This window comes from Microcebus murinus, chromosome 8 (genome assembly GCF_040939455.1).
Source record: "Microcebus murinus isolate Inina chromosome 8, M.murinus_Inina_mat1.0, whole genome shotgun sequence".
NCBI lineage: Eukaryota > Metazoa > Chordata > Mammalia > Primates > Cheirogaleidae > Microcebus > Microcebus murinus.
The window spans coordinates 83,566,711-83,580,266 of record NC_134111.1 but is presented as its reverse complement, the minus strand read 5'-3'; the positions used below and the strand labels follow the sequence as shown (position 1 = coordinate 83,580,266).

At 31.5% G+C, this 13,556-nt stretch overlaps 1 protein-coding gene across 6 annotated transcripts in view; it reads left to right on the top strand.

Moving 5' to 3' along the window:
* ERBB4 (erb-b2 receptor tyrosine kinase 4) overlaps positions 1-13,556 on the top strand; it is a 1,053,313-nt gene that overhangs the window by 380,050 nt on the left and 659,707 nt on the right. For all 6 annotated transcript variants that reach the window (XM_020288223.2, XM_020288220.2, XM_020288224.2 and 3 more), the window contains exon 2: positions 5,184-5,335. In XM_020288223.2, the coding sequence (XP_020143812.1) occupies positions 5,184-5,335 (152 nt within the window). The remainder of the gene's footprint in view (positions 1-5,183; positions 5,336-13,556) is intronic.

The window sequence follows — 13,556 nt, the reverse complement described above, 5'->3', positions numbered from 1 at the left end:
TATGTTTATAAAAAAATAATTCTGGTCTCTGTGTGGAGAATGAATTTATGAGGGCAAATAGGAAATGTGGGCATTAGTCAAGAGGCTACTGCCTAAGTCCAGAGGAGAGATAGCAGTGGCTTGGATTAAAAGACTATAGCTGTGGAAGTGGCAAATTTGGACCCATTTGGGGATATATTTTGAACATAAAGCTGACAAATCTTGCCATCTATGCATAACTATAATAGCATTCAGTGATAGTCATTGGAAATGTTTATGGTTTCTTACATGTTCTTTAAATATTTTATATTTTGGGATTTACCTTAGCACTAGATTTTTGAATGCCCAACAATGTTCATTAATCTGAAAGCATGTTTATTATGTTAACATTTCTGAATTAGAAAATATTTATTGATGTTAAGTCATATAAAGAAATTAAGAATTTTTTTTCAGGTTACTAAATTTTTGTCCATGCAGATAGTCTCTTAATTATACACACACACTATATATATATATATATATATATATATATATATATATATATATATATATATATATATATTTGTGATTATATATACTGCTCACTGCTTTTCAGCTATATGTCTTGTACAACTAAATGAGCCCTTCCAAAACACCTTGAAAATTTTTGTCAATAAATATTTTTCAATTATACCAGGAGCAAAGTAGATGCTAAATAAATAATGATTAATTTCTTAATTGATATCTCACAATAGGCATTTGATTTGAGAATTAGGCAAACTTTTTTTTTATTCTTACTATCATTTCTTTGAGAGCAAATGGAGTGCTGGTTTCATGGCCATAACACTCCTACAGGCAAGAGTTGATATTTGGTTTTAATATGAATGTTAGCATTTCTTTATTTTGCTTCTGATATATTTTCCTTATGAATCAAGTGAATAATTTTGTTAACCAACCTTTTTATATTGCTACAAACTCCTAATTCTTATTTTTTTACTGAATGAGGATTATGTAATTTACCCACTGTTGGATATAAATCTTAAATCAAGAAGAATAAAAGGCCTGTATTTGCAATTATAGCTACATTTGTAACAGAATCAATACTAAATGGAATAATTGGTGATTTTATTAAAGCCTCACATATAGTTTTATTCCTGGAGTTACATTTGGAATGAAAACTCCAGGGAGCACATGTTAATTTCAGATTTTTGAAGCTTGAACTATTTGTAGGCGTGTAGTTTAAGGACTTTATAATAGTATTGGTAAGGGGGCTGAATTTTGTTAAACTTGTTTTGGCTGGTGAAGAAGATTTTTCAATTTTGTTTTGATAAACAGCTTTGTGAAATCAATGAAACTTGACGGTTTAAGCATTGTCTTGTATAGCTGGTCTGATTGTAAAATCAATTGACAAATGGAAGTTGTGAGTCACTTAGTGAAGGCTGCATGAGAACTACAAATGATTTTGATGTGCCTATCCAAACGAGTTCTCTTAAACTCAAGTCTGTCTTTCCTGATAAGAGGTATGACAAACATACTATCTATTTTATATAATTTGAATCAAACATAAATATAAATGAAAGTCTCACTGAGACAAAAATGTCTCCTAAATTGAACAATGTATAGTAAAAACTGCAAAGACTAGAATGTTTTGGCAAATAGAGTATTGTGATTAATGAGATTTTCTGTTTCTTGGAGAATCTTTTTTTGGTTCAAAAATATTTCTAAACATATTTATTCCAATTTTTTTAAATAAATTATATGCAAAACACAGCTGATCATTTATTGAACAATAGCAACTTTTTTTCTGAGTTGAGGGTTATTCTCTGAGTAGCAGTTATAATTGTTTTGCTGTCAATTAATGAATTATTGCAATGTAGGGAAGCATATATTTATTATGATCAGTTTAAACAAAATCCTAAATATTTAGACAATACAGAATATTTGAATGAATATCAAAAATGAGAACTTACCACAAACTTAAAACTACCTAGGATGAGAAATATGCAAAAGTACCTAGGTATTGCAGCTATAGTATCTTTCAAAATTTAAACTTCTATAGAAAAGGTAAGAATACATTCAATGTTTTAGAAATATTTTCATTTAGATTATTGCATATTAAATTTTTATATATTAATATTAAATTACAAGTTTTGTTTCCAGTTGAAAATACCTGTACAATATAAGTTGTATACAAGTTGAAATGCGGCATTGCATATAGTTTAGAAATGGGGCAGTAAGTTTATTAATGGATGCTTAACTACCCACATAATTCATTCTATTAAAATATGTCCTCTTCAGAATTTAAAATAATTAAAATCTGTATTTCATAAACCTATATAATAGTATCTGTTCTCAATAAACATTTTATAAGTTTATAAAGATTTTTGCTATGTTTGCAGGAAGCAGTAAAATAAAGATTATGGATTAAGGGTTTTTTTCCAAAAGAACCTATATGTATATAATGAAAAAAAAAATGTACCTTGATCTCCAAAGACTTTGACTGATAAGGAATATGTACATAAAGAAACTGTTTTTTATTCTCCTGCTTATGTTGAATATTATTGTAGTTATCAACAGAAATTCATTTTTTTGTGTTTTGTTAGTTTTAATAATAAGGATATCTTCCACAGAACCAGCAAAAAGTTGCTATGATCAGGAATGATTTTGTAGTTTCATTATAAATTGAACAAATTCAGCCAAATGACCAGGCAGAATAGTTTACATTACTTAATATCAAAAGCATATTATTCAACTAGAATTCAATCCTTCCTATTCTAATATTTTGGTAGTTAGGGCCAATATTTATCATTTTCTTGAATTAGTGATAATAAGATAATATACAATATCAATTGTTTGAAAATTCTACTTCCTTTCAGCTAAATTTCCAGTCATCTCTCAGATGTGTCAATCATTCTTATGGTCCAATATAGTGATTGACGTTTTAGCCATCACACCTGCATTTCTGGCAGCAGGCCAGAAGAAATTATGAAGAAGGAGGCAAAATTAGGCTTCAACCATGTTTTAAATAAAGTTCTGGGAAGGTGTCATAAAACATGTAAAAACGTAGTCCCTTGTCCAAATTTACCTTCAAGGGGATAAGAGAGATGTAGTCTATACTCTGGGTGGGCCACATGCTCAGCTAAAAATTGTGCAGTCTTACTATAAAGGAAGAAGAAAATGGATATTGAAGATTCTAAAAGTCTTTTTCATAATGCCCATCCATATCCACTCTACAAAAACTACATTCTGTAAAGCAACAAATGAATTGTAGCATGACATGAGAGTCTTGGCACTCGGGAGGAAGAAGGATAGAGTAGCTAGCTTGCAGATGATAAGCTGATAGGGCCCCAAGAGGATGTGATTTTTAACATTTATTTAAATGTGAAATTTTAGAGAAAAATAGTCTAAAGATTATGTTAGTGCTTCAATAATAATAATAATGATAAAATACCCCACACTAGGTGGCTTAAAGCAACAGGAGCTCATTCTCTAACAGTTCTGGGAGTTAGAAGTTTAAAATCAAGGTGTCCTCAGAGTCATGCTCCTGCTGAAATTCCAGGTAAAATCCTTCCTTGCCTCTCCCAAGTTCTTGGTTGTACCTACTAGTCCTTGGCATTCCTTGGTGTTTGTAGCTACATCACTCCATTCTTTGCCTTTGTGGTCACAGAACTTTCTCCCTGGGTGCCTTTGTGTTAACATGGTATTATCCTCCTCTTAAAGGGACATCCACCATCTTGGATTAGGGACCACCTTAATGACCTCATCTTAACTTGATTACATCTACAAAGACTGTTTCCAAGTAAGGTCACATTCATAGGTGCTGGAGGGTTAGGACTTCAACATATCTTTTAGGGCTACACAATCCAACTCATAGCAGGGTCTTTCAAAATATACTATTTGGTTAACTTTAGAAATCTAGACTCTAATAGTTTGTATTTTGGTTTTGTTTTTATAATGAGTTTCCTCTATGGTTAAAGATTTACACTATTCTTCAAGACTTTGGGAGTATGATTTTTATTATTGCTGACATGTTCATAGGGAAAAACAGGCTTTAAGGTGGTCATAACATTAGGATACACTCATCTAGATTGTTTGCCTTTCCCTTTACACAAACCCATTCCCTTGACCACATCATCAGGCATCAGGCATTGTGACTTCTTTGTCACTTCTGTGTACTTGACACATAGTATATATATAACTTTATTACTAAGCTCTGTTCCCTGTGTCTTTGAAGTTTGCACTTTGTATTTTCCCTTAAATTCAGTGTGTATCATGTAACTTACTCAAAGAAGATTCATTTGCGATCTATTTTCTTTAACTTTACATACTATTATTACAAGATTCATAATGTAGTTTTTTACTCTAAGATTAGATTCAGTGCATTACATAGTAAAGATCATATATAGGCAGGTTTACAAATCATGGGAATAATAGCTTAAAAAATCTGTGTTCTGGAATATGTAAAAGAAATCAATACACACACACACACAAATTTTAAATGTGTTTACATTTGTGTGCTCACATATGAACAGATTCAATATAACCTATCAGAGATATTACCAGTCCATTATACATCAGAAAACTCATGGATATATATAGTGATGACCCCAGTTTATATCAGTAAAAGTGTTATTTTGTTACATATCTTATTTGTAATATACATTTGTAAGTATGTCAAGCTAAGTTATTTAACAGTTGCTTTTTTAAAAGATAGCATTTTTGAGGTCTTACAGATACAAGTCTTAATTATATAAAAAAATTTACTCAACTGGAACAGCTTACTTTACAATAGACAATAAATATCATTTGTAAAATAAAATTGTTACTTTTACCATCTTTTGATGTTGATTTATTTACATATGTAGAATTGCTGTATTAGAAAATAAAGCAAATTATAAGTCGTAAAGAAAACCATATTTAAATGAAGCTAAATGTATTACCATGCTTCATATGGTCACAGCAAATCGGATTAAGTTTATCTCCCTACTTAGTGTTTCAGTGGATTCCATGCCTTCCTATTCCTTGTGATTAGTACAGGAAATTTAGGAATATAAAAGTGAAGATATTTATCAGTGTGTGGGTCTATGGCTCTTAATGATATTAAAAATATTTTAATTCAAGGAATTGGGATAGACTTATGGAATAGAGGGTTTTGAAGAAGATATTATCATTGTGCATGTCATATAAAGGTTATATAATTTTGTGTGTATCTTGTGTTTTTGCAGTGTGTGCAGGAACAGAGAATAAACTGAGCTCTCTCTCTGATCTGGAACAGCAGTACCGAGCCTTGCGCAAATACTATGAAAACTGTGAGGTAGTCATGGGCAACTTGGAGATAACCAGCATCGAGCACAACCGAGACCTCTCCTTCTTGCGGGTAAAGCGACCCCTTTCTTTCTCTTCTCTTCTTTGTTACTGGATAGTGGTGTCATCATGCACAAAGGCAGACATGCTTGCTTGCACCTGCTATCTGTGCTCTTGCCTGGCAGGGTCTGTGACTGCAGCCAGCAGATAAGAGATACAGAAGCAGCATACCTAGGAAAAGAACAAGAGTAACAAAACTGTAATGACTGATGCCCCAAGTTTAGAGCAGTTGCTCTTGCCCTAAGATTGATGAAAGATTCTGTCAGGATGTATGTAGTACATGACATCTAGCAAGTCTGTCTTTTTCTGACAGGCCGAGAACTAGGAGAGTCAGAGGACCAGTCAGATAAGAATTGATAACTTTTAACCAGTCATCTCCTTTTCTGCCTTTAAAAAGTTACTTTGTACTTTTGGAAACTATTTTATATTATGATAAGGAGACAAAGACTGTCAAAAAATGTGTTTTTTTTTTAAATCTACAAATAATTTAAAGTAGACACAGGAAATCACAAATACTTAGGTAGATTTATATATATGCTCATAAATGCATATATTTATATATGAAGTTATCCAGAGCCAACCAGTCCTTTTGGAAACTTTTCTCTTGGCTTTCATTTATTTTTACTCTGTTAAACAGGCTATTAGTACTAATGCTTACATTTCTTTGGTTTTGCTTTAACTGGAATAGACTTAGGAAAATCAGAACTTCAGAGGAACTTGGACAAAGTGAAATCGGGATGTGGTCTTTGCACAACTAAGAATCTGTTTTTTATGCAAGAATTACTAGTGTCATCCCTAGAATATATTTGCTGTTATAAGGATAACAAAATAGAATGATCAAAAAATAGACTATGGTCAAATTTTAACCTTTAGATATGTGAAAGTATCATACAGATGTTTGAGTAATGTGGTGTATACTATTAGATATCTACTTTTTTAGAAACCATTTTGAACTAAAAATTAATATGTTATTAGAATGAACAGATTTGGGAAAGAATATAACAAGGACAGCCAGCATTTCTGCCTGGGACAAGAAATATGTTGTTTCTTTATAAAAAAAATAATTAAAAAAAGTAATGGTCAGTTCCTACTAGCATTTCTAAAATTCCATGTAAACTTTGTACTAAGCCATGTGCATATCTGTATTTTAATATATGTATTTAAAGATAACTCTAATAGTGTTTTCTGCTTACTGATAACACCTTTTTTGTTCCACATATCATTTGTTCCTTTAGAAAAAAATAATTATCATGGAATATATTCATTCATTCAACAAATGGTCTTAGCTCAAGGATATAATGGCAAATAATCCATTGTCCTTGACTTCAACAATCTTGAAGAGGATTATAGATGTGTAATACATACGTACTGTTTGTGTGTGTGTGTACATAGGCATATTACATATGTGCGTGCATGCACATGGATATTATAAATGATATATATTATATATGTATAATTTAATACTCACTAAGACAGAAATAAGAACCCAGAATGAAATGAAGATATGGTCTTATTTTAATGGTCAAAGTGCATGATGATGGGCAAAGAAAGGAATGGCTAATTTTGAAGGATTAAGGAAAAGTTTCATCAAAGAGGTGCTTGAGTGGAATAATGAAAAATGAATAAAATCTTATAAGGTGAGTGGATTGGAAGATAAGGGCATTCCAATGTGAGTAAAATAAGTTATGTCTTAGAGGAAGGCCCTAAGTCAGAGTTAATAAATGTGTACTTAGTGTGTACCGTTTTAGACACAAGGCATATACATGCAAATGAATCACACTTGTTTCCTGCCCTCAAGGAACCTGCAATATAGTGTGCCTGAAGAAAAAGTTTGGGATAAAATACAATATTACATTGAAAAGGTAGCAAGCCTTATAGTATAGATAGGTATTTAGAATTTACAAATTTAGAAATTACTTTTGTTTTTACAGGATTTTCCACCCTTATTTTCATCTCTAACAAGCAAGGGAGTAGTATCTCTTTTTGTCGTTTGTTTTGTTTTGTATCAAACCACTCTTACTTCCATGATTCATGACAACAGTTTCCCCAGGTACCTATTTACCTTATTTGCTATCTGCATAATCAATATCTAGAATAGTACCTAAAATATAGTAGGTACTCATCAAATGTTGGAGGGACAGGTAAATAAGTATTTTTCTTAAATTATAGATCCCAATTTCATACATGACATGATCTCTAGCTATCTATGTAAGGTCTTTCTTTATAATCATGTTATTTCAATGTGACCCACACATAGGCCAAATGTGTGGGAATAAGACACAGCTGTGTCAATCAGAATCCCTTCCCATGAGGATTTGGAATTGTGACCAACAGAGTTCAGTTTCTGTTTGAGTTAGTTTCTTGACCACTTGGGTAACAGAACACACTCATCTTTTGTCTTGTGGTTTGAATGACAGAGAAAGCTGTGCAGATAGAATGGAATCAACACATTGAAATATATAAAGAGTGGAAACAGCATTTACCCCAAAGTATTGATAGGTGAACCATTCATTCCCAGGTTCCAGTCTGTTTCTGAAGAATGATTGCATTCCAGCCATTTTGACCCATACTCCTGCAACTTTATAGTAACTTTATAGTAATTTCCCCTTTTTTTCCTCCCTTAAACTAGAATAGGACTGTTTCCTTTTATTATAACTAAAATGCTCCATCTAGTACATCTCCCAAGATTTCAAGAACACAGCAAAAGTGGCCTTTGAAATTTGATTGAAGATGTACTTACAAATAATCTTTAAAAAAAAGGCCCTTATGTTTTAGAAATATTTTCCTTAATTTTTGTTAGGTACATTATTTTGAAATATTTTTAAATGCATTGTTTTCAAGATGCTTTTATTATTACAATCTTAATGCTTATCTCTATAAACACCTTTCAACCCAGTGTTCTTTTAACCTCCAGTTTTTGCAATTCATTTTGGGAAAAGAAATCCAGTTGACTATGCTTAACATTCAACCCCTGAGGAATCACATAGTTGGCTAGAAAAAGGCCCTAAAACTTATTTACTATGTATTTTATCACCATTACAAGGTTAAGACATATAATAGAAAGCAACTAGGCATAAAAATCACAGATTTTGCTTTACTGTCTTACACCGTGTGAACTTTCAACACAAGGCAAAATGTAGTAAGTAATGGGAATGAACTATTAGACCTTTTACCCTCATTAGAATTCTTGGGAGCTTTCTCTCCTTTGTCATCCCATTGGTCTTCCTTGCTACTGCTGGCATTTAATAACTCAGTGCATCTACAAAGGTGCCTAATCCACCAGACTTACACTTTAAATTTATTTTCTGTTTTATATATTCACTTTAAGTAAATAACTAGTAGGTATCAACTATGTGTAAAACAGTGTGATATGTAATGTAGAGTATATATAAAGAGTATTGACACCTGCTCTTGTCCATTTCTTTAATAGGTAATAATTTTTAATCAGTGGCTTGAATTTAGTTGTGTGTAAATTGTTTTGGAAATAATGTATATTAGGATTATGAAAAGATAACTTTATTTAACAGTTGATGCATGGACCTGGAATATTAACAATATCAGTAATCCATTAGGCCTTTGTATGCTATCCTCAAGAAGCCCTAAATCTTAATGACTATACATGTATTTTATTTCTAAAAAAAAAATTAAAATACAGTAATACATTAAGATATCTTTTTTTTTTTTTTTTTTTTTTTTTTTTTGAGACAGAGTCTTACTCTGTTGCCCAGGCTAGAGTGAGTGCCGTGGCGTTAGCCTGGCTCACAGCAACCTCAATCTCTGGGGCTCAGTGATCCTACTGCCTCAGCCTCCCGAGTAGCTGGGACTACAGGCATGCGCCACCATGCCCAGCTAATTTTTTGTGTATATATTTTAGTTGGTCAAATAATTTATTTCTATTTTTGGTAGGGGCGGGGTCTCGCTCAGGCTGGTTTCGAACTCCTGACCTTGAGCAATCCGCCCGCCTCGGCCTCCCAAAGTGCTAGGATTACAGGCGTGAGCCACCGCGCCCGGCCTAAGATATCTTTTAAAATAGCAACATTAATATGCTCTTATTGATAGCAAATGACAATGACTTTGAAAAAGAAAGTATAGTTTTTAAAGCAAACAGATAAAAACAGTATCTTCTCTCAGATAATGAGCAACAAAGATGTTATGAGAATGTAACATATCTGGAAAAGCATAATTTTCTTTTATTATATATTTGGAGAAGCTATATGGGTTTTTGAATATATAAGAAATGATGCCATCAAAAAGTTTCTATTTTTAAAAAGAAAACTATAGAAATCATGTAAGTAGTTCATTTTTCTCTACCGAAGAAACTGTCCTATTTTTAAATTCAAATATAACCTTGGTCTTTTGTTAATAATTAATATTTTAATATTTTATTATGCTATGGAGCTATCAACCTTTTTTATTAGGATATGTATGGGTTTCTTCAAATATGAGGATGTTGTTTTTCAACCATTCTTCTTAGGATGTGATATTTGCATTACTTTTCCAGTATTGGTAAAGGACCTGTACTATATCATTCTCTTTCTTATGCATATTCCTCTTCTGACTAACGTCAAGCATTTGTGCAAAGGCAGAGAAAACTGTAAGTCAGACTGCAAGATGCTGACTGGCTTACTGGAACCTACGACCTTGGCTTCGTAAGCATGATATTACTATAAAGTCAGGAATGATGCTTGGCAATAATGAGTTTCAAGTTGCAACAAGCAACCATGCGTTGGCCCATCCCTTAGCTTTTCCCAGTTAATAGATGAGCAGCCCACAAGGCTTAATATAAAATTCTGAAATATTTTCATTTCAGCCTACTTCTAGCTTTGGTGTCTACCTTTTATTGTCTTCTGGCAGTTTGAAGCAAATGACTAGAATTAAATCCAACAGTATGGGAGGTGGTTTTTATATTTGTATGTTTTTGTTTCCTGTATCATCCTCACACACATTTAACTCTATGCCTGTGCTAAGGTATCTACTGTATGACTTGGTTTAGCAAAACCCTACATTGAAGTGTTCATATTTAAACATAAATAGGTAGTTTATAAAGCACTTGTTTTGGGGGGGTTAGAAAATAATCTATTGAATGTTTTGTTTAAATACTAGCTACCATTTACAATCTATGTTTATTTTTAGTTCATTAAATAGCAGATAGAATGACTTGCGTGGAAGAGATTGTGTTGGAGAGATTGATTAGAATCAAGATGGGAAAAGTAGTTATATTTCAAAACATTAAAAATTGGAAAGGAAAACACTATTCAAGTGAATTATCTATGGCATAGTAATGTGGATCCATATGAGTTATATTCTCACATTTACCAAAACAATTAAGTAAGTGCAACATTTTCTAATATAACAGATATATTTCAGCTGTACCCGTATTTTGATCAGAAGTATAGTAAAATAGTACAAGCCTGAATTTTTTTACTAAAAAAAACTATGTAAAAAGTGTTATTCTACCTATGTTATGTGGTGGTGGACAATTAAATGAAATTTCTATACTAAGTGTTTGTATTTTTTAGCTATTTATTCATTGAGCATAGCAGTCCAAATTTTTCTTCCATGTCACTAATTGGGACAGATGGCAAGAGAGTATTATCAAGATCAGCATCAAATTACTTAAAGCTCACCATCATTAGGTTCAAAGAAACTGCTCCTTCAAGAAATTATTGGTCAGATAAACAAGTGTGAGAATAAGATAGGGAACTCCAACTTTTTATTTAATTTCTCTTTCTGTTTGAATTTCATGTAAAACTGCCTTTGTGGTAAATGTAACATATTTGCTGCTGTATTTAGATGATGTTCTCTTAGCTGGGTGAGATGGAGAATACTGAAAAAGAAGTAGAAAGAATAATATGGTAACATGTCAGCTGGGCAAACGCAGGCCTTCTGGGTTAAATAGAATTTCCAAAGCTTTGATAGTTTCTGAAAGCTGTTTCTAAAACTGTTAAACATAATGCATATGCAATTTTGTATGTATGTATTTACAGCTGGCTTTTAAATTGAAACTTGATTTTGTACTAAATCTAATCATAGAACTTGTATTGCATTTGAAAAAGCTATGTAATTTACACTTGGCTTAGGAAAACATATATCTATATGTATTTTTTTTTTGCTCAGAGGTTAAGTACTATTTAATCTGAAAATACACATTGACTCAAATTCTGATGCTCTCTCAGCAATCCTACAAGATAAATCAAAAGATAAAAATGTCTATATTTTTTATTTGTCATTTATTTAGGCATACTTTAAAAACTTTCTTTTTAATAATTTCAATTAAATATTAAATAAAAACATTTTAAAAAGTTTTCTCTGTATCTTAAAAATATTAAAAACAAAATAAAATAGTACCTATAATAAAGAAGTACATTTAATAAAATACATATTTGAAGGAGTATAGGAAAAAAAGATAGAAATAAAAAATAGGCTAGTATTTATAATTCTAATATATAAAAATATATTAATACATATATTATAAATATAAATTTGTGACCATTTGTATTTATATATTTGCAAATGTAAATTAACAATCATTTTCTAGGATTGAGAATCAAATTAGTATAAAATTTTAATCCTATATAAGGTTTCTAAGAGTATATTATCAAAAATAAAACTACTTAATATTAAAAATGACTTATTTATTACTAATAAAAACAATTCATAATAAAATTCCTTTAGGAAGTTTTCTAAGGCCCTAAATTACAATACACTTTTCACAAAAAAGTCCTTGTTGTAAATGTGTTTAAATTAAAAATGAATTTATTAGAATGCAGAGCAGAGGCAAAGTGTCTCTTAATACCACTAGGGGTTGTGGTATTTAAATTTTACTTAAATGTGCATATAATGAATTTATAGTCTTGTCTTAACTTCAAGTAGAGAAGAATCCAAGAAACAAAGTCATTTCACTCTATGATTCTTTGATACTCTTTGCTCAGGGAAATTAAGTGCAAAAGATTATTTCTTTACTTCTTTTATTTGTGAGCAGCAAGGATCTTTGTTCAAAGAGAGAGAAAACAAATAATATTTATGTGATTTTTCTTTAAGATGAACAAGCGTTTTAGCAATGGGCTATCTTTTAACTTTAAAAACCAACCCTGGAATATATCAAATGAAACCTTTTTTTCAAAATTTATAACCATGTACATTTTCATTATCTTTATTTTTCTCTGACGCTTAAAATGAAGCACTTTGTTTTCTTTCAAAAAAAAAAAAAGAATTAAACTTGAACAATTTTTGCATGAGACCAAATCAATTTTAAAGGTCTCTCTTCAATCAGATAGACTGTAATTTAAAGATCAAAAGTGTAAAAATAAAATGTGAAAACTGTTGCATTTAGAAACACTGTAATTATTTCTCCTGATCCCTAGTTTGAACCCATTTCCTATAAAATATTATATTAAAATATATAATGAAAATGGTAAAAATTAAGGTATTTGTTTTAGTAAATATAAGCCTCTTCAAAATCATTTCTATTAACTCTCTATCTGAAAAATCAGAATATGTAATTGAATGTTGAAGTAAATCCTCTTAAACAATTTGGTGCTAAATTTATTTCCAAAAATAAAAGTGCCTGTCATGGTGCCTAGCATCTGGTATCCACTCAGCAAGAGGTGACTAGCTTTATCTAACTCTATCGGGCTTTTTCCTTTCCTTGGCACCCCAGGCAGCAACTGTTGAGCTCTGAAGACTTGACAATAAACTTGTACAAAGCCTTTTTAGAGGTTCAGTTTTTGGGCGGTAGTGATTTTGTATTTTCAGACAGGAGAAATTGCAAGTCAAACACTTGGTTGTTTTTAAGAGGCAGTCAATAGTTACAAATGTATGAAGACTCTACAAATGTTCTGAGGGATGTTTTGACACTCTGAAAGACATTTCATGGAAGCACTGGGAAGCATTAATCAAAAAAATCAGTAAGGCATCAAACAATTAAGCATTGGGAATAGTTCATGAATGGAAAATAATGGGAAGTACAAGCAAATATGGATTTTATACCTGGATTATGTTACTTTTCTCCTTCAAACTTTTCATCCTCTTAGGATAAAGTCCAAATTTCTTAAGTTCCTATACCCTTGCCTATAGCTCTATCTTCCCACTGTCACTGATGACATTACAACTTACTGGCCATCTTTCAATGATAGCCAGTTTCTTTTCTGTATTCATCTCTCTCTAACTCTACTGCCCTTCTCCCATTCTCAGACTTCTCCCCCACAAACACATAGATACACACACTTATTCCA